Source organism: Capra hircus, chromosome 6 (assembly GCF_001704415.2).
Source record: "Capra hircus breed San Clemente chromosome 6, ASM170441v1, whole genome shotgun sequence".
Lineage (NCBI taxonomy): Eukaryota > Metazoa > Chordata > Mammalia > Artiodactyla > Bovidae > Capra > Capra hircus.
The window spans coordinates 92131600-92153342 of NC_030813.1; the positions used below are offsets into that span (position 1 = coordinate 92131600).

Sequence of the window (21743 nt, forward strand, 5' to 3'; positions counted from 1 at the left end):
ACCCGGAGAAGCAGAAGGAAGGGGCCCTTACCAGAACTGTAGCCAGACCTTTCTGGAGGAAAGGTTTCAGCCACTGCCACCTGGCAAGGAGAGAGCCAGGAATACAGGCCGCGGTGTCTTCTTTCTCCCATCTCCCAGTCGCCTGCCATGGGTGCTACTGGCCAAACCTAGCACCCAGCAGGGTTCAGCTTCACCAGACACTGAGACAGGCTGAGGAGAGTGGGTCTGGAGGGATAGTAGAATCCAGTGCAGAAAATCGTCACCAAGACCTATGGGTCAGTACCTTAGCCTGGAGAGCCTTGAACTCATTTCATTACATGATCGGCCTAGGGAGGTGGGAGAAGGGTGTTACCATGGGGAGACTTCTAGAAAGATGGGTTTAGGCTGTTAATTTAGACCATTGTCTTGGGGATAAAGAACAGGGAGTGAGTTAGGGCATGAGTTTGAATCAGCAGGGCATGTTAGATGAGGGGAAGGACAGAACAGACGGTAATTCCAAGTCTCCTGTTTGGTCACCTGGATGGATGCTGCAGGTCTGTGAGACAGGGAACACTGGAGCAGTACTTAAAGGAAGATGAGCTGTTCCAGAATTGAGCTCAACTTAACACTTAAATGCCGTCTATACTCTTAAGTACACACACGTAAGTGCTTGCTCACCTGCAGAAGAGATCAGGATTAGTTTTTATTGTTGTTCGGTCACTAAGTCAGGTCTGACTTTATGCAGCCCCACGGACTGCAGCATGCTAGGCTCCTCTGTCCACTGTCTCCCAGAGTTTGCTCAAATTCATGTCTGTTGAGTTGCTGATGCTATCTAACCATCTCATCCTCTGTTGCCTCCTTCTCCTTTTGCCTTCAATCCTTCCCAGCATCAGGGTCTTTTCCAGTGAGTCAGCTCTTTGAATCAGGTAGCCAAGTATTAGAGCTTCAGCTTCAGCATCTGTCCTTCCAGTGAATATTCAGGACTGATATCTTTTAGGATTGACTGGTTTGATCTCCTTGCAGTCCAAGGGACTCTCAAGAGTCTTCTCCAACACCACAGTTCAAAAGCATCAATCCTTCAGCACTCAACCTTGTTTATGGTCCAGCGCTCATATCCGTACATGACTACTGGAAAAACCATAACTTTGACTTCCTTGATAATTGGACTTTTTTTCCCTTCAATTATTAAATTATAGTAAACTACATAAAGGACTTCCCAGGTGACTCAGTGCTTAAAAAAAAAATCCCCCTGCCAGTGCAAGAGACACAAGAGACACAAGTTCGATCCCTGGGTTGGGATGATCCCAACCTGGATTCCTGGAGAAGGAAATGGCAATCCACTCCAGTATTCTTGCCTGGAAGATTCCATGGACAGGGGACCCTAATGGGCTTCAGTCCGTGGGGTCGCAGGGAGTCGGGACAACTGAGCACACAGTGCCTAGGCTTCCCTGGTGGCTCAGTGGTGAATCCGCCTGCCAGTGCAGGGGTGAGGGTTCAACCCCTGGGTCGGGAAGATCCCCTGGAGGAGGAAATGGCAACCCACTCCAGTATTCCTGCCTGGAGAATCCATAGCCAGAGGAGCCCGGGTTCCTACCTCCCCATGGGCTCGCGAGAGTCGGACACAACTTGGCAACTAAACCATCACCACCACATATAAAATTTGCTGTCTTAACCATTTTTAGCTGTACAGTTCAGTAGTGTTAACTATATTTAACAGATCTCCAGAACTTTTTTCATCTTGCAAAACTCTGTACCCAATGAAACAAGTCCTCCACTCTCCCCTCCCCCCAGGCCCTGGCAATCACCGTCCTACTTCATGCCGTTAGGACTTTGACTACTCTTAAGGACCCCCTACAAGTGGAATCCTGATTGTCTTTTTAACACTAGAAGCCTAAAGTAAAGCCATTACCCCCACCCGTTGAATGTAATGCCTCTCTAATTAAAGCTTGACCATACATAAGCACCATAAGGGTAATAAGCTGATTTTCAAAACACTTGTGCCTCCCTACTTTAGAGTGACAGTTGAAATAGCATCTTAGATATTGTCCCGTCCTATAAAAGAATCTCTGCAGGCAGTGTGGTGCTCTTCCCCCCGCCCCCCCAACACCCCACACTGGCCCTCTGCTGACCCACTCTTCTCGCCCTGGCAGAGCTCACTCAACGAGAAGAGGAAGGTCCTGTCTGCTCAGCACGAGGACGCCCGGGAGCTCAAGGAGAACGTGGATCGGAGGGAGCGCGTGGTGCTGGACATCCTGGCCAATTACCTCTCCGAAGAGCAGCTCCAGGATTACCAGCATTTCGTGAAAATGAAGTCAACACTCCTCATCGAGCAGCGAGAGCTGGATGACAAGATCAAGCTGGGCCAGGAGCAGGTCAAGTGCCTGCTGGAGAGCCTTCCCTCGGACTTCGTGCCCAAGGCGGGGGCCCTGGCTCTGCCCCCAGGCCTCGCCGGCGATGTGACTCCCGTGGGGGGCTGGACTGGCAGTCGTGTTTCCCCAGCGGTGACCTCCCCACTTTAACCTCTTCTCCAGTACCCACCCAAAAGACTACCCCTTCTCTCAACGCTATTTAATCTGAAAAATGTTTCAGTACAAGCCACCCACTAAGCTCTGTGGGTTATTGGGGGGTTTTTTCTGGATAAAAGGAAAAAATTCCATCCAGGAAAAAGCCTGTCCTTCTCCTTCTTGCCCTTCGTGATTGATCTCCTGAGAGCTTGAATGCCACTGGGAGGTGACCCCCTTTCTATTGTTATTTCGTAGTAGAAAGAAAATTAATGAAACTGTGAGAACTGATCGGAGGGTGTCTGATTGATTGTTTAGTTTTTCACAGGCCGAGGCAACACGGATCCGTGGGTATCACCCTCAGGACCGCATCCACAGTGGCCTTCCCTGCCTGTGGGCAGTGCTTCCTGACGACAAGTACGCGTACTTATCAGTGAAGGGCCTGCAACATAACGCCTTATAGAGAAACACACGGGAGAAAATTGTCCAACCTTGAACACTGTTATTTATATTTTTTAAAATGAAAAAGATCATTGTGTGCTAACCACTTACTTGATTCTGTTCTGTGGTGGATGTAGACAGTTAAGTTTGAGCTTTGTATTTTGTGAGAACCTTAATGAAACGAAGAATTCCAAAGACAGTCACCTTGAGCGTGGAGACTTTTTTTCTTAAACTCCTGACATGTGAGTTGAGCTTCAGCGCTTGCTTTAAATTGAGTATGCAGAAGTCCCAGGCGCCACTGCTGGCAGCTCACCACTTTACCCCTGCAATAAGCAGAGCACCACACTCCTTCCCAGGAAGGCTTTATGCACTGGGGCAGAGAGAAAGCTAAAGTCCACTGAAGAGGACAATTCTCCAACCTGTTGACAAGGAGACTGGAACCCAAGTCAATTCCAAACTGAGTTCATGCTGTCCTGCTATGAGATTTGAGCTAAATCCAGCTTATTTAGTGAGATACAGTAGCAGGCTGTCTTAATCATGCTTTTCACAAAAGTTTCTTCTCCTGAAACATCAAACTCATCAACCATACTTATGAAAAAGTCCCCTCCTTAAACTCTGGAGACTGATTTTGCACTATTCTGCTTCAATAGCAACATCTGAGAGGACACTCGCGAGCCCAAGCTATAAGTCTGTTAAGATAGACTGGATGATGGACAGGGGTGATGGGCCAGTGACCCGGTTATGTCGTCAGTTGCTGGAGATGGCAACAGCCTGATGCACGGAGCAGGTGGTACACCCCCAGCTGTGCTTTCATGTTGAATCTTCAGCTGGGGGCCACCTGTGCTGATCTGGGCTACAAGTATAATAGCAGCAAGTCCTCAAGAACTGGGAGAGTAAAATTCATGGAATATCTTGTTACAGTTTAATTAATGAAAAGTTTCTGGTTAAGCACTTCAAGAATGTAGTTTTGGTTCCTGACACAGATGTATTTTGATGAACTTAGAATCAATAGCCACCCACAGATTTCTTGTGAACCATCACAAAACCACTGCTACATTCTTTGGGGGTTTTACACTGTCAGACTGCATTATAAGACTACCTTGGTTTCCCAGGAATGTTTTCAAAAGCTTCTCTTGCATCTCGAGGCTCCAGATTCCCAGAAAATTAGTAGAACCCAGGACAGCATGCAACAGCCACACTGTGTGGTCATTTTGAAGTAAAAAACAGTGCCTCTTACTGACCTTTCATCAGACTTAGGCCAACACAGCAGCCTGAGAGCAACTCCAGCTGGTAGTTAACCAATCAGTGTGCCTCACTGACACTTAGTGATGTCTTGAGGTCAAAGCAGGTTAAAGGTAACCACCAAATGTCTCCAGCAGCTATAGCGAAATTCCCCAGGGGATGCTGGGCGGGGTGGGGGGGGGTGGTCCCAATTCCCATCACTTTTAAATTATTTTTGGTTGTGCTAGGTCTTCACTGCTGGCACAGGCTTTTCTCTAGTTGCAGCAATCCGGGGCCACTCCCCAGCTGCAGCATGCAGGTTGTCACAGCAGTGAGAGGCCTTCTCTTGTGGAGCACGGGTTCTAGGGCATGAGGGCTTCCGCAGTTGTAGCTCTAGGACTCTAGAGCACAGGCTTAGTAGTTGAGGTGCACAGGCCCGGCTGCACTGCGGCATGCGAGATCCTCCTGGACCAATGGTTAAACCTGCGTCTCCCCCACTGGCAGGTGGATTCCCTATCATTGAGCCACCAGGGAAGTCCCCTGCACTCTTCTAAATTCTCCTTAAGCATTTGGGAACATTGTACACATTCAGTCTTTTTCATCACTTCTCTAACTGATAACATGTCAAAGTAAGTAACCCCCAGAGAAGAGCAGCAGGTGATGCTTCAAGGCACCCCAAGCACCCGAAAGTGATGACATTCTGAGGATGATATCCCTTCTTTTGCTCCACTGAAATGTTCTGTGATGTGAGAGGAGTGAGGAACCAAGTGTGACTATGAAATTAATTTGCAAGTGGTTGTGCTATTTATAACAGGACTTGACCTCTGTGCTCTGATGAGAAGGAATCTCTAACATAGGTTTCATTATTAACTTTCACTAGAAAATAAGCCTATTCTTTATCCCTTTCCTATTTCACATTCTTTCTCCACTATTAAAATACAATCATCTACAGTAGAAGCCACCTTTTCCCTCCAAAGAGTATCCTCAGCCAAAATCATGAGCACAGCAACCATGAGCAAGTTGGTCAAGATCTCAGGACACAAATGACATCATCAGGAATGTTCGTTCAGTCAGTAATTGTCCCTGTGGATGCGATCCTTTCAGACAGAGTAAATCTCATGAGAATCAAGAATGAGCAAGGATGGCCTTGCTGCTAGTAACTCAAGAAGCCTTCAAAGTTCCACGAAAGGACAACACTGGGAGGCCTCTGACTTCCTGGGCCCTTGGAGAAGTGCCTGGGCTTGTTGCTACATGTCATCTGACTCAGCCTTTTCTCATGCTGTTTTGCTTCTTGTGGTGGCTGCTTAACCCCAAAGAATGCAGGGAGGGTCTGTAGTGAAAGTGTCTGGAGTTCCTCCCAGAGGCACTGTCGAAACCAAATATTTTTTTTTTCCCTTTGCTCCAGGGGATCATTTTAGGTTTTGTTTTGCGCAACTGGTTTTCAGACTTGAACATTAGCCAGTTTGGGTCGGCTCCCAAGAGTCTTCAGTTGAGGAATGAGGGCTTACCTGAAGTTCTTTGGGGCATATAAAGCAGAAACCAGCCTGGGACATGCCAGTTTTCCTATTACTCTATTATAACTATCTGATCCAGAGTCATTTCTGAGTTTAAAAGGTAGATCACAGTCATTCCTAATATGAGTTCTACTTTATTTGGGATCTTCCCTGGTGGCTCAGTGGTGAGGAATCTGCCTGCAATGCAGGAGCTGCAGGATATGCGGGTTCGATCCTTGGGTCGGAAAGATTGCCTGGAGGAGGGCACGACAACCCATTCGAGTATTCTTGCCTGGAGAGTCCCATGGACAGAGGAACCTGGCAGGCTACAGTCTATGAGGTCTCAAGAGTCAGACATGACTGAAACGACTTAGCACACATACAGCTTATTCAGGCATGTTTTATTAAGATATTGGGCTTTTTTTTCCTGGAGACCTTGAAAAATGCTGGCTTTTTATTCTTCACTCAAGTGTTAGTCACTCAGTTCAGTTCAGTTGCTCAGTTGTGTCCAACTCTTTGCGACCCCATGAACCGCAGCACACCAGGCCTCCCAGCCCATCACCAACTCCCAGAGTTTACCCAAACTCATGTCCATTGAGTCGGTGATGCCATCCAACCATCTCATTCTCCGTTGTCCCCTTCTCCTCCCACCCTCAATCTTTCCCAGCATCAGGGTCTTTTCAAATGAGTCAGCTCTTCGCATCAGGTAGTCAAAGTATTGGAGTTTCAGCTTCAACATCAGTCCTTCCAATGAACACCCAGGACTGATCTCCTTTAGGATGGACTGGTTGGATCTCCTTGCAGTCCAAGGAACTCTCAAGAGTCTTCAACACCAGACTCAGTCATGCCCAACTCTTTGTGACCCCATGGACTATAGCCTGCCAGGCTCCTCTATCCATGGAATTCTCCAGGCAAGAATACTGGAGTGGGTTGCCATGTCCTTCTCCAGGTGATCTTCCTGACCCAGGGATCAAACCTGGGTCACCTGAGTTACAGGCAGATTCTTTACCATCTGAGCCACCAGGGAAGCTTTTTATTCTTAACATGATTCCAAACTTTTCCTTTTAATTTTCCATGATATTATTGGCTTTATTCTGTTGGATTGGAATTATTTTCCTTTCTTGGAACAGAATGAGTTATTCACCTTACTGCTGGGAGGAAAAAGGAAGAACTTCAGCCATAAATAACTTTTCCATCTCCAGCAAGACATAGCCAGGCGAATAAAACATGAAGGGGCCTTTCTACAGAGAAACAGGTTATTGGGGACAGGGTATTCATTACTGCCTGAGCTCTGGGACGAAGCTTAGAGTAAAATGATAAAGGCCATTTTAGTATCAGGGACACATGAACAGTGTTCCGGTTTATTCTTATTTCTAAATTAAACTCCACTTTTCTTAAGGGAGGTCATGCAGGCACTAACTCAGTCATGGTTTCTCAAAGTACAGTCAGCATCTTCATCAGAATAATGGGTACTTGATACAAAGGCCAGTTACTGGGACACAACCAAGTAGCTGGTAACCAGCACCTGGAAAAGTTCCCCTGTTTTTTCTAAGGTATTCTAACATCCAGGAGCCTCTTAGACCTGTCGTTTAGGGTCACAATTAGACTAGCATAAATGCATGTCATAAAAATCCCAGAAGTTCAAAGCCCCGCCACATTTACTCTCATGAATTACATTATTAGGAGTTAACATTGTCCCCGTGATTATATCATCCCCAGAATTGTGATATAGGGTTCCCCCCCGCCCCTACTCACTGTGCCCTTGATTTGTTTTAAACAGTCAAGAACTCCCAAATAGCTCAGTGGTTAAGAATCCGCCTGCCAATGCAGGAGATGCTGGTTTGATCCCAGGGTCAGGAAGGTCCCCTGGAGTCGGAAATGGCAACCCACTCCAGTATTCTTGCCAGGGAAGTCCCATGCACAGAGGAGCCTGGTGGGCTACAGTCCATGGGGTCACAAAGAGTCGGACACGACTAGGCACACACACATGCAAGTTCTTATTCAGGCTGAGGTGCGCTCATTTCTCCCCTGAAGGAGTCCGCTTATCACACAATGTCACTAATCTGAAGAGCTGTCATACCTGTGCGCGCATGCTTAGTCACTTCAGTCATGTCTCTCTGCAGCAATGGACCATAGCTTGCCAGGCTCCTCTGCATATGGGATTTTCCAGGCAAGGATACTAGAATGGGTTGCCATGCCCTCCTCCAGGGGATCATCCTGACCCAAGGATTGAACCCAGGCCTCCTGCACTGCAGGCAAATTCTACCATCTGAGCCGTTGTCCCAAGCACATACATGATACCTATACTAACCTGAAATTATGACTGCCATTTCACTGGAGACCACACTCAGATTTCTACTGCTTTACCACTAGTTTCATGCTATCTATGAGTCAGAATTTCTCCTTGACTTGAATCTGACAGTCAAGCTAATGAAACAAAACTACGTTCATTTCCTTTGAGAAGTAAAAGATGTCATCACCCGATTTCAAAAGCCTAAAATCGAAAGTAGGTAAGAAAAAGTTGTGAATGAAGAAACCAGTTTCCTTATCCCGGTGTTATTCTAAAAATTATTTTCAAATCTTCTGTGCGTAGAAAAGTAGCTGCATTTCTGGGTAAAACCTCAGTATTGCTATTGCTTTACCCGTGGAAGTTTAAGACACTGTTGAATTCTGATAAACAAGTGTCTATTGAATATAACAGAATTCTGTAAAATCCTTGAGCTAAGGAGGAGTAACCAAGGAAAGATAAACTTGGAAAGCCCCGCCACCTCCCTCACAAAGGCTGGGATTCAGAGCTCCTTGGAGAGCTCAGTCCACTGATAGCAGAGAAGTTTGCTGGTTTTCCCAGAACAGAGGCTGGTCTGCAGTCCCTAGGCAGGCAGGAGGCAATCCACAGCATAGCTATGCACAGGGAGTGGGGGGAGGTCTACAGAGGCGGGGTGGCCACCCAGTGGCCTGTGAGTCAGGTTATCTGCACAGGGTCTGGGGGTGGGTGCTGGCAGAATGCCTCTGGGACATGGATGCAAGCAGAAATCCTTAAGGGTGTGTAGTTTCTAGTCCACAGAGCTGAGACTGAGGCGACCCATGGATGGAGCAGAACTCCATCAAATATCCTCACACCCTGGCCACGCCTGCCCCAGGCAGCAGCCCAGACAGCAGGGTAATCTTCTCCTGCCCTCTAGCGCCCTCTACTGAGAAAGCCCAGCATCACACTCACTGTGAAGGTGATTAAAGTGACCGCCCACTGACGCAGAGCAAAGGGTGACTGTGAAGCTAAGAGGCAATAAACTGATAACTGGTAACTGGTACAGATTTATTCTTCTAGATTATTGCCCTAACATTATCTTCTGGTATCATATAGAATTTTGTAGTTGTTTCTGTAAGAACTATTCTGATGATAAAAACACATCAATGGACAATCCCTATCTTTTGAAGAAGGTATCAAAAGGAAAGCAGTTTCTCATTTAAACGTGCGACACACATTCATATTCCTCAAAACACCTAAAGTGTTAGAATGAGGCCTGTTTAAGAGCACGTGGAAGTTCTGTCATGAAGAACGCACTGTGGATCAAGTTTAGAAGATCTCTGAAATCCTCACATTGCACGGAGACTGCGCTGTGCATGTATTGTTTACTGGAGAACTAGTTTATGTTTTGGGCACCTCCCCAGTGGCTCAGCTGGTAAAGAACCCACCTACCAATGCAGAAGACACGAGATGTGGGTTCGATCCTGGGGTCGGAAGATCCCCTGGAGGAGGAAATGGCAACCCACTCCAGTATTCTTGGCTGGAGAATCCCATGGACGGAGGAGCCTGATGGGCTACAGTCCCTGGGGTCGTAAAGAGTCAGACACGACTGAACATGCATGCCAGGAAGTTCCATACCTGTCTGTCTCTGCACATTTCTGTGAGTCTCTCCATCACTGGATGTGTCTCCACATGGATACCTTTCTTTCTCTGTGTATTTGTCTACCTCACTCTACAGGTGTCATCTCTCTGCTCTTTCATTTCCCAAATGATTCCAATTTTCTTTTTTTGTGGGGGAGGGGCAGTGGGTAACTTAGGATAGTGTGAATGAGTAAAGAGCTAGAAGGGAAGATGACCTGAGTATAAAGTTAAGGATGAGTTTCTTTTTTTCCAGTTTAGGAAAAAATTTTCACTGCATTCAAGTGCATACAAAAAGAGAGAGACAGGTACAGGATGACTTTCCAGATCTGTAATACGTATAAGAGTGAGTGAGAGCTCTTTCCCTTCTCTAATGAGAACAGAATATAGGAATTTGCTTTATTTTTCAGGCACTGAGGGGATAGGAAGGAACAACCCAACAAAGAGGACTCATAGGCACTGAGCTGAGAACTTAAGAACATTAATCTTCTTCCCTGACAATTAAAAAAATAAAATATAGGTCTACCTGGTATGGTATTATTTAGAAGCAGGTTTATTAAAAAGCAAAAAGATGGTCTGAAATCCAGGGTTAGGATTCTGTGCAGGTAGGTGGGCAGAAAGTAAATTTCAGCTTAGGATGTAAATAGACATTCCCCAAATTTACTCAAAAAGCTTAATGATGACCTCAATAATCAACTCAGTTTATTAGGTTGGTGCAAAAGTAACTGCGGTTTTGGATTGTTGAAATTTGCCATTTGATATTGGAATACATTCTTAAATAAGTGTGATTATGTTATATATCATTTTAATGTACATTTCTCACTCTACATTTTTTTATTAATGACTTACTCTTTGCTGTTTATTTTATATATATTTTAGACTATGGAAATGTACAGATGTGAGAGTACTCATGTACAGATGTGAGAGCTGGACCATAAAGAAGGTTGAGATCTGAAGAACTGATGCTTTCGAACTGTGGTGTTGGAGAAGACTCTTGAGACACCCTCGGACTACAAGGAGATCAAATCAGTCAATCCTAAAGGAAAAACCTTGAATAATCATTGGAAGCACTGATGCTGAAGCTCCATTACTCTGGCCACCTGATGCAAAGAGCTGAGTCACTGGAAAAGACCTCGATGCTGGGAAAGATTGAGGGCAGGAGAAGTGAGTGACAGAGGATGAGATGGTTGGATAGCATCACCAACTCAATGGACATGAGTTTGAGCAAGCTCCAGGAGATGGTGAAGGACAGGGAAGCCTGGTGTGCGGCAGTACATGGGGTCATAAAGAATCGGACACAACTGAGTGACTGAACAACAATGATGGAAATGTTAGACAAAAAGCAACTTCAAGCCATTTTCTTATTCGAGTTCAAAATGGGTCTTAAAGCAGTGGAAACCACTTGCAACACCACCAAAGCATTTGGCCCAGGAACTGCTAACAAATGTGCAGTGCAGTAAGAAGTTTTGCAGAGGAGACGAGAGCCTTGGAAATGAGGAGCACAGTAGCTGGCCATCTGAAGTTGACAGTGATCAACTGAGAGCCATCATCAAAGCTGATCCTCTTACAGTTATAAGAGAAGTTGCCCAAGAACTCAATGTCAACCATTCTATGGTTGTTCGGCATTTGAAGCAAACGGGAAAGGTAAAAAAGCTTGATAAGTGGGTGCCTCATGAGCTGACTGCAAATCAAAAAAATCATGATTTTTAAGTGTCATCTTCTCTTATTCTGTGCAACAACAAGGAACCATTTCTCAATCAGATTGTGACGTGTAACAACAAGTGATGACCGGCTGTGGTGTAAAATCCACTTGTTGTTACACGTCACAATCTGATTGAGAAATGGTTCCTTGTTGTTGCACAGAATAAGAGAAGATGACACTTAAAAATCATGATTTTTTTGATTTGCAGTCAGCTCATAGCTCAGTGATTGCACTGAGAAGAAGCTCTAAAGCCCATCCCAAAGCCAAACTTGCACCAAAAAAAGGTCATCGTCACTGTTTGGTGGTCTGCTGCCAGTCTGACCCACTACAGCTTTCTGAATCCCAGTGAAACCATTACATCTGAGAAGTATGCTCAGCAAATTGATGAGATACACCAAAAACTACATCTGCAGCCAGCATTGGTCAATAGAAAGGGTCTGATTATCCTCTATGACAACGCCTGACAGCACATCACACAACCAACGCTTCAAAAGTTGAACAAATTGGGCTATGAAGTTTTGCCTCATCAGCCATATTCCCCTGACCTCTTGCCAACCAACCATCACTTCTTCAAGCATCTTGACAACTTTTTGCAGGGAAAACACTTCCACAACCAGCAGAAAGCAGAAAATGCTTTCCAAGAGTTCATCAAATCCCGAAGCACAGATTTTTATGCTACAAGAATAAACCAACTTAGTTCTCATTGGCAAAAAATGTGTTGATTGTAATGGTTCCTATTTTGCTTAATAAAGATGTGTTTGAGCCTAATTATCATGATTTAAAATTCGGTCTGAAACCACAATTACATTTACACCAACATAATAATCCTACATCACTAGACATGTTTTGATATTATTGTTTAATACGCTGAGGAAACTTTCCTCAAATTAAGGAATAATGACTTTACTCCATGTTTGAAACCCTGAATAGAAAAGTATTCTTTACCATAAGGATACAGATCCTTTACATCTTCCATTTTTTTCCTGACCTTTTCTACAAATCTCACCAAAGACTTCTTGGTTTCTGAACAGTAAAACTTGAAGGTGATATATTAACAGGGTTGAACAACAAATTGTAAGGCCTTCTTGCAAATGTCAGTTAAAAGCTAACTAAAGAATAATGTGCTTAGGAAAAAATAACTAAGGAAATAATTTCAAGATGTGGTTAAATAATGTGCCTCCACAAGTAGCGAAGAGAAAAGCATCTTTGAGAAGTACAGCAGGAAGTGTGTATGTGTGCCATTATTCTGGATACGTGCTTTGACATGGCTGAAAAGGTAGATAATGTACCTGCTAACAAAGGCAGAACCACAGCTCTTCAGATCGAATTGATCAGAAATCAGTGGGAGGGGAACTTCCCTGGTGGCCCAGTGGCTAAGACTCCCTGCTCCCAGTGCAGGGGGCCCAGGTTCGATCCCTGGTCAGGAAACTAGATCCCACATGCCGCAACTAAAGATCCTGCATGCTGCAGCGAAGATCCAAGATCCCCCACAACTAAGACTTGGCATTACCAAATCAATACATATTTTTTTAAAAAATCACTGGGAGGTAGCTAACAAAAGGACTTCTGTCCATCACGTACAAATACAAATATGCTTAACACATGAATACAAATCAGCAATAAAAAGATGCCCCAGTTTAAAGAGCTTAGCAAAAGGGAGTTTGGGGGAGAATGGATACATGTATACATACGGCTGAGTCCCTTTGCTGTCTACCTGAAACTATCACAACATTGTTAATCGGCTATACCCCAATATAAAATTAAAAGTTTGGCAATGTTTCCCTGGTGGCTCGGTGGTCAAGAATCCGCCTGCTGGTGCAGGAGACACAGATCAGAGCCCTGGTCCAGGAGTATCCCGTATGCCACGGAGCAGCGAAGCCCGTGCACGGCTGTTGAGCCAGCACTCTAGAGAGCCCAGGAGCCGCAGCTGCTGAAGCCGCAGCACTTGCCCCAGAGCCTGTGCTCCACAGTGAGAGAGGCCACCTCAGTGACCAGCCCGCACACTGCAGCTAGAGAAAGCCTGCGTGCAGCAGTGAAGATCCAGAAGAGCAGAAATGACCACATAAAATAAACCTCAAAAAAAAAAGCTTGGCAAAAGAAGTAATGAGAAATTTCACAAAAGAAGATATATGAATGACCAATAAGCACACAGAAAGGCGATGGACATCTACAAATTCTCAGAGAAACAGACATTTAAAACACAATGAGATGCCATTGTCCACTCACTAAAATGACTAGGATCAGGTTAGCGTGTGGGGCAAATGGAGCTCTTACACCCTCTTTTCCTACTTTAGAGAACTGTTCGGTAGTTCTTTATAAAAAAAATATATATATATATATGCATTTACCCCATGATCTAGCAGTTCTACTTTTAGGTAGTTACTCTAGAGAAATTAAAGTATATCTCCACAAAAAAGATGTTTGTAGCAGCTTGAATCACAATATCAAAAAACTGAAAACAATTCAAACCTCCATCAACAGGTGCAGATAACCAAACTGCAGTATATTAATATGATAGAATATTACCAATCCATTTCTTAAAAAAAAAAAAGAATATTGATACACGTAATCATGTGGATGAAAACATTATGTGAAGCAAAAGAAATTACACACAAAGTATATACTGTATGATTCCATTCATATCAAATTCAGGCAAAACTACCAAGAATGGGCACAACTTATCTGTAATGGTAGAAATGATAAAACGATTGCCTGGGGATGAAGAGAAGTTGATGTATTCAAGCTGAACAAAAGAGGACCTTCAAGATGACAGATATATTCTGTATACTGCTTTGAGTTGTGGTTATATAGGTATACGGAATTGTCAAAATTCTTCCAACTAAACATTAAAGATCTATGCATAATACTGATTGTTAATTATACCTCAGTTTAAAAAACAGTGATGAGGAAAAGTGAGAAACTATGGCAGATTTGTTATTTGACACTAATTAAATAGGTAACTGCGCTTCCTTCGTGGCTCAGTGGTAAAGAATCCTCCTGCCAATGCAGCAGATGTGGGTTCGATCCCTAGTCCGGGAAGATCCCCTGGAGGAGGAAATGGCAACCCATTCCAGTATTCTTGCCTGGGAAATCCCTTGGACAGAGGAGCCTGGCAGGCTATCATCAGTCCATGGGGTCACAAAGAGTCTGACATGACAGCGAATGACAACAGAACAGGTAACTGGTTTTTATCCTTCATACAATTATTGGAGATCATAATGACAGAAACTCCCAGGGATTATTTTTTATTATGGCTAGGGTGTAGCTCAAGCTGCTATAACAAATAGATTAAAAAAAAAAATAGAGTCCAGTTCAAAACAGCAACATAGGAATTTACCTCCTCCCTCTGAATCTACAGCTATGCATAGAACAATTCCCAAACTGGCCGAGCAACTCTTATACACACACACATTGAAACAGGCTGGAGAGGTTGAAACACCATCTCGCCAAACTCCACCCTGGGTGTAGTTGACAACACCTGGGGGTACTGCTGCTGCTAAGTCGCTTCAGTCGTGTCCGACTCTGTGCGACCCCATAGACGGCAGCCCACCAGGCTCCCCCATCCCTGGGATTCTCCAGCCAAGAACACTGGAGTGGGTTGCCATTTCCTTCTCCAGTGCATGAAAGTGAAAAGCGAAAGTGAAGTCGCTCAGTCATGCCTGACTCTTAGCGACCCCATGGACTGCAGCCCACCAGGCTCCTCCATCCATGAGATTTGCCAGGCAAGAGTGCTGGAGTGGGCTGCCATTGTCTTCTCTGAACTGGGGGTTGGGGACTCCTAACTCCTAGCTTCTCCATGAAGAGTAAAGGGTTTGTATTACACACCTTGTGCCCCAACTTTTAAGACTTCCACTTAAGAAATGGCCCCTCAAAGTACCTACCTCTGAAAGCCACCAGGGCTTCCTGTCCCTAAGACTCATGAGGCTATAGTGAAGGAAGAAGAGTGTTTAAAGCACTTGTACAGACTCACTAGCTACCTGACCCAGGACACAGCACAGAGACAGCAGACAGAAAAGGCCCATCTTTCTGTGGCAGAGGCCTATCTGCAGATCTTAAAAGCTGTAGCTTCAGGGTCAGGCTTCTAATCCAACATATGTGGGGGCCTACCACAATCGTCTCCAGAGACCAGTGGGAACCATTCCATGCTCCTCCTCTGCCTTGCCCCAGGCTGCCAGTGTCTCCATAAAAAGGAGGTTGTACACACACCTGGCATCCTGGTTTTCATGGCAGCTGCCCAGAGGACACATCCCACGCTGGCTCTGGTGGCCTGCAGGGTGTCTGTTCATGGGTTCAACAGGATGGTAGTAAACAAGAAACAGTTCTTAACAGCTATCACCATAGGGCTCAGTGCAAAGGGAAGAGACAGAAATGTCCATCTCCTAGTCTTTCCTGAAAGAGGGACTTTTGCATACCTTGAAACAAGAGGAAAAGACAACCCTCAGCATGGGAGAAAATAATTACAAACTAAAAAAACTGGCAATGGATTAACCTCCAGAATATATAAGCAGCTTATACAGTGTAATATCAGAAAAACAAACAGCCCAATCAAAAAAATAGTCAGAAGACCTAAACAGATGTTTCTCCAAAGACACGCAGATGGCCAATAAACACACAAGAAGATGCTCAACATCACTAATTACTAGAGAAATGCAAATCAGAACCACAATGAGGTATCACCTCACATCAGTCAGAATGGCCATCATCAAAAAATCCACAAGCAATAAATGTTGGAGAAGGTATGGAGAAAAGGGAACCCTCCTACACTATTGATGTGAATGTAAACTGATAAAGACATTATGGAGAAAAGTATGGAGAGCCCTTAAAAAACGAGGAATAACCCTACCATACGACCCAGCCATCCCACCACTGGGCATATACTCTGAGAAAGCCGCAATTCTAAAAGACACACATACCCTGATGTTCACGGCAGCACTATTTACAATAGCCAGGACATGGAGGCAACCTAGATGTCCATTAACAGATGAATGGATAAAAATGATGTGTATATGTATACACACACACACACACACCCCTTCCCTGGTGGCTCAGAGGTTAAAGTGTCTGGACACACACACACACCCCTTCCCTGGTGGCTCAGAGGTTAAAGTGTCTACACACACACACACAGACACACACACAGACACACACACACAGACAGACACACACACAGACACACAGACACACACAGACACAGACACACATACAGACACACACACAGACACACACACACAGACACACACACACACACACACACACACACACACACAAACACCTTCCCTGGTGGCTCAGAGGTTAAAGTGTCTGCCTGCAATGCAGGAGACCTGGGTTCGATCCCTGGGTCAGCAAGGTACCCTGGAGAAGGCAATGGCAACCTACTCCAGTATTCTTGCCCGGAGAATCCCATGGATGGAGGAGCCTGGTGGGCTACAGTCCACAGGGTCGCAAAGAGTCGGACACATTGAGCAACTTCACTTTCACACACACACACATATATAATGGAATAATCCTTACGCATAAAAAAGAACAAATTTGAATCAGTTCTAGTGAGGTGAATGAACCTAGAGCCTGTTACACAGAGTGAAGTCAGTCAGAAAGAGGAAAACAAATATCGTATATGAAGGCATTTATACGGACTCGAGAAAAACGGTATTGATGAACCTATTTGCAGGGAAGGAATGGAGACGCAGATGTAGAGAACAGACTTATGGACACAGCGGGGGAGGGAGAGGATGGGACGAATGGAGAAAGTAGCATCGACTTATATACACAATCACGTGTAAAATGGATAGCCGGTGAGAAGTTACCGTGTAACACAGAGAGCCCAGCCTGACACTCTGTGATGTCCTAGAGGGGTGGGAGGGAGGCTCAAGAGGGAGGAGATATACATATTATGACTGATTCACGTTGTTATATGGCAGAAACTAATGCAACATGGTAAAGCAATCCTCTAATTAAAAACAGGATATAGGGATCTTACACATTCTCTTTTCCTTTTTTTAGCATAGTGATACTGCTTATCAAAAGAAACCATATGTCATTTCTAAAAATGTGGGGGCTAGGAAACACAGTCTTCTGTGGGACCAGAATGAAATAAGAACTGTAGAATGTCAAACAAAAATTTTTAATGAGGTAGATTAATGGATTTAGAGAAACAGATGAATGGACAGAGTATGATAAAGCAAGTATATATTAATATTAATGGTAAAATCTAGTTGATGAATAAGGGATCATTATAAAAGTCTTTCAACTTTGCTGTGTATTTGGAAAACCTCTATAATAAATGTTTGGGGCAAACTCAGTGAATATACTCTTAAGACTGGTGCATTTTATTGTATTCAAATTTCACATCAAAAGAAAAAATAAATACTGAATTCTGGTTGATAATAGGTATGTTGAAGGGATGTCTGCAATTTTCTTTGAAACAATCAAAAACTAAAATAGACAAATGGATGGGTGGAGAGAGAGATAGCATGGATAGATTGGTGATAAAACAAGAAGAGTAAAATGTTAGTCGTAGAATCTGGGTCTATGTCTGTTCATTGTAAAATTCTTTTTGTTTTAGGTTTAAAGGGTTTTGAAATAAATTGTCATGGGGCATCAGTGGGGGATCTCAGTGAGGGCAAAGGTCCTGTATTACTAAAACTTAATTTAAAAATGGATGCTGGAGACAATTAACAGCATTCCTCAGTGGTTAATGTTTACTTGCTAATTGAGGTGGCCTAGTCCCTCCCATCCCACCTTTCCTGGGAATCATATTCTACTCCTAGAGAGTCACTCCTTTGACTTAACTTTGACCCTTGCTGAAATTCAAATAGCTTGATTGTTCCTTTCTGTTTCCTTTGGCTTTGTTTCCTTCACTCCCCCTAACCCCTAAGTCGTGTCCAACTCTTTGCAACCCCATGGACTGTACCCGCCAGACTCCTCTGTCCATGGAATTCTCTAGGCTAGAATAGTGGTGTGGGTAGCCATTCCCTTCTCCAGGAGATTTTCCTGAGCCAGGGATTGAATTCAGGTCTCCCACATTGCAGGCAGATTCTTTATCATCTGAGCCACCAGGGAAGCCCCCCTACCCCTAAAGCTCAGTGTTATTCTGTCTTTTCCTAAATGATTGAATTTATTCCATGACACTCACTACCAACATATAGTTGGCTCCCAAACCCAGCACTGACCTCAGTCTTAAAGCTCCATCTGCGCTTGCCCAGCTGATTCACATCTAGATACTGAGCTTATACCACTGGCCGCTCAGAGCAAGGCTTTTTAAACCAAAACTATCTTCCTTTCTAAACCCATTTCACTTCCTGTCTGTTTCTATTATTAACACTGCCTTTCTTCCCAGGGCACAGATTTACCTCATTCACTCATTCATTCATTTATTCAGCAAACAGTTTTTAAAGTTGACTTTGAAAAGCTTGTGCCAGGTGTTGAACAAGACAGACATGATCCCTGCTTTTATGAGATTTGTAGTTTATTACCATCTAGTTAATTATCCCTTCTCTCGTCTTCCAAGTTTAAAGAATAGATGAGTAATATTCATTTTTATCTTGATGACTTCTAGGCCCACTCCCCTCCCCCAGCATCACCCTGAGCTATGCCAAGTTTCCAGGGAACTTAAGCAAAAGCCCCAGAGGGAGGGGAGAACACCATCAATTAATTGTTACCCAAGATACCACTGGGACTCCGTGTATCACCCTTGTTTGCAGGACCCCTTCAGGCCTAGTGGCTTCATGCGCCCATGCCCTGCTTAGGATATTCAGTTTTTTCCTGAGGCAGCCTCTGTTCCCAGTTTATACACCCCAGTTTACCTGGGCCAGGCCAGTTTTGATTCACACTTATTGTGAAAGTGAAAGTTTGCTCAGTCGTGTCTGAATCTTTGTGAGTCCATGGACTATAGCCCTCCAGGCTTCTCTGTCCATGGGATTCTGCAGGCAAGAATACTGGAGTGGGTGGCTTCTCCCTTCTCAAGGGGATCTTCCCAACCCAAGGATCAAACCTGGGTCTTCTGCATCACAGGCAGATTCTTTACAGGCTGAGCCACCAGGGAGGCCTTATGCTTACCGCCCTGGTATAATTATTGATAGTACTCCCATCACTATCAAATGTGTCCTAATTGGATCAATAAATTAGAAGCAGGTGGTTACTTTCTCCTAAACCAATCATTTCTAATCAGAGCACTTAACTACTTCTTAGCATGAATCAGTAGGCCAGCAGAGCCACTCTGTTTCTTGAATCTTTCTATTAATAATCCAAGGGATTAGCAAGTTATACACCTTCTCTGCTCTTTTAGGGGTGAATTTCTGTTCTAGGGCATTTCCTTCTCCTAAGAGTTTGGACTTTTTGACATAAAAGCCAAAACAAGGAACTTCCTGGTGGTCCAGTGGTTAAAAATCTGCTTGCCAAGGCTGAGGGGCACAGGTTCAATTCCTGGTCTGGGAACTAAGATCCCACACGCCACGGAGGAATTAAGCCCAAGCCACAGCTGCAGAAGCCTGTGAGCCTTGAGCCCACGCTCCACAGTTCACAACAACAGAAGCCCCTGCAATGAGAAACCCAAACATCGCAACTAGAGAGTAGCCCCCCACTAGCCACAATTAGAGAAGGCAGCAATGAAAACCCAGCACAACCAAAAATAAATTAAAAAAAAAAATTAAGCCAAAAAGAATTACAGCCTCCTTCTACTTTTCGCGGTCAGCCATATCCACTGCTTTGGATGAGGGCGGGCAGAAAGGGAGAACATAGAGAAAGGTAAAGAACCTGACTTCTGATCTTAAAATATCTTAGTGTTAGAATTCAGTTTTTTGTGTATATGTGCTTTATCTCCTCTGGGCTTCCCTGGTGGCTCAGATGGTAAAGAATCTGCCTGTAATACAGGAAACTGGCATTCGATCCCTGGGTTGGGAATATCCCCTGGAGAAGGGAATGGCTACTGACTCCAGTATTCTTGCTTGGGAAATCCCATGAACACAGGAGTCTGGCAGGCTACAGTCCATGGGGTCACAAAGAGTCTGACACAACTGAGCGATTAACACTTTATCTTCTCTAATGACTAAAAGCTCATTGGAGACAAAGGTCTGTCTTATTTCTTTCCTTACCAGTAATTCTTCCTCCCCTTTCTCATATATTATCAAGGTCTTGAAATTTTTCGAACAATCAACAGAAAATAAAGAATTTTGCAGTAAAAACAATATGCTCTCTACCTGGATTATATTAACATATTACTATTCTTGTTTTATCACTAATCTACCCATTCCATCTATCCACCTATCTATCCTGCAGGGTAGACTCATTAAATGCTTATTGAAAATTAAATGCTATTAGCTATTTGCACCTTAGTATGAATGAATTGAGGAGGGCATGGCAAACCACTCCAGTATTCTTGCCTGGAGAATCCTGTGAACAGGAGAGCCTGGAGGGCTACAATTCATAGGGTCACAAAGGGTCAGACGTGACTGAAGGGACTTAGCACACATGCACGCACGAATGAGTTACAGTTCTGTTTTCAGTTCAGTTCAGCTGCTCAGTCGTGTCCGACTCTGCAGCCCCATGGACTGCAGCACACCAGGCTTCCCTTCCGTCACCAACTCCCTTCAGTTCAGTTCAGTTCAGCCACTCAGTTCAGTTCAGCCGCTCAGTCCTGTCCGACTCTTTGTGACCCCATGAATCGCAGCACGCCAGGCCTCCCTGTCCATCACCAACTCCCGGAGTTCACCCAGACTCAGGTCCATCGAGTCTGTGATGCCATACAGCCATCTCATCCTCTGTCGTCCCCTTCTCCTCCTGCCCCCAATCCCTCCCAGCATCAGAGTCTTTTCCAGTGAGTCAACTCTTCCCATGAGGTGGCCAAAGTACTGGAGTTTCAGCTTTAACATCAGTCCTTCCAAAGAAATCCCAGGGCTGATCTCCTTCAGAATGGACTGGTTGGATCTCCTTGCAGTCCAAGGGACTCTCAAGAGTCTTCTCCAACACCACAGTTCAAAAGCATCAATTCTTCGGCACTCAGCCTTCTTCACAGTCCAACTCTCACATCCATACATGACCACAGGAAAAACCATAGCCTTGACTAGATGGACCTTAGTCGGCAAAGTAATGTCTCTGCTTTTCAATATGCTGTCTAGGTTGGTCATAACTTTTCTTCCCAGGAGTAAGCGTCTTTTAATTTCATGGCTGCAGTCACCATCTGCAGTGATTTTGGAGCCCCAAAAAATAAAGTCTGACACTGTTTCCACTCTTTCCCCATCTATTTCCCATGAAGTGATGGGACTGGATGCCATGATCTTCGTTTTCTGAATGTTGAGCTTTAAGCCAACTTTTTCACTCTTCTCTTTCACTTTCATCAAGAGGCTTTTTAGTTCCTCTTCACTCTCTGCCATCAGGGTGGTGTCATCTGCATATCTGAGGTGATTGATATTTCTCCCGGCAATCTTGATTCCAGCTTGTGTTTCTTCCAGTCCAGCATTTCTCATGATGTACTCTGCATATAAGTTAAATAAGCAGGGTGACCATATACAGTCTTGATGCACTCTTTT

The 21743-nt window shown here is 44.5% G+C and overlaps 1 protein-coding gene and 1 pseudogene across 4 annotated transcripts in view; both read left to right on the plus strand.

Annotated features, from left to right (window-relative positions):
* SHROOM3 (shroom family member 3) overlaps nt 1–3124 on the plus strand; it is a 330680-nt gene extending 327556 nt beyond the window's left edge. For 3 of the 4 annotated variants that reach the window (XM_018049610.1, XM_018049609.1, XM_018049611.1), the window contains exon 10: nt 2130–3124. In XM_018049610.1, coding sequence (XP_017905099.1) covers nt 2130–2498 — 369 coding nt within the window. In that variant the 3' untranslated portion in view covers nt 2499–3124. The remainder of the gene's footprint in view (nt 1–2129) is intronic. The other variant, XM_018049607.1, reaches the window with a different exon arrangement.
* Nucleotides 10793–11955, plus strand: LOC108636282 (annotated as a pseudogene).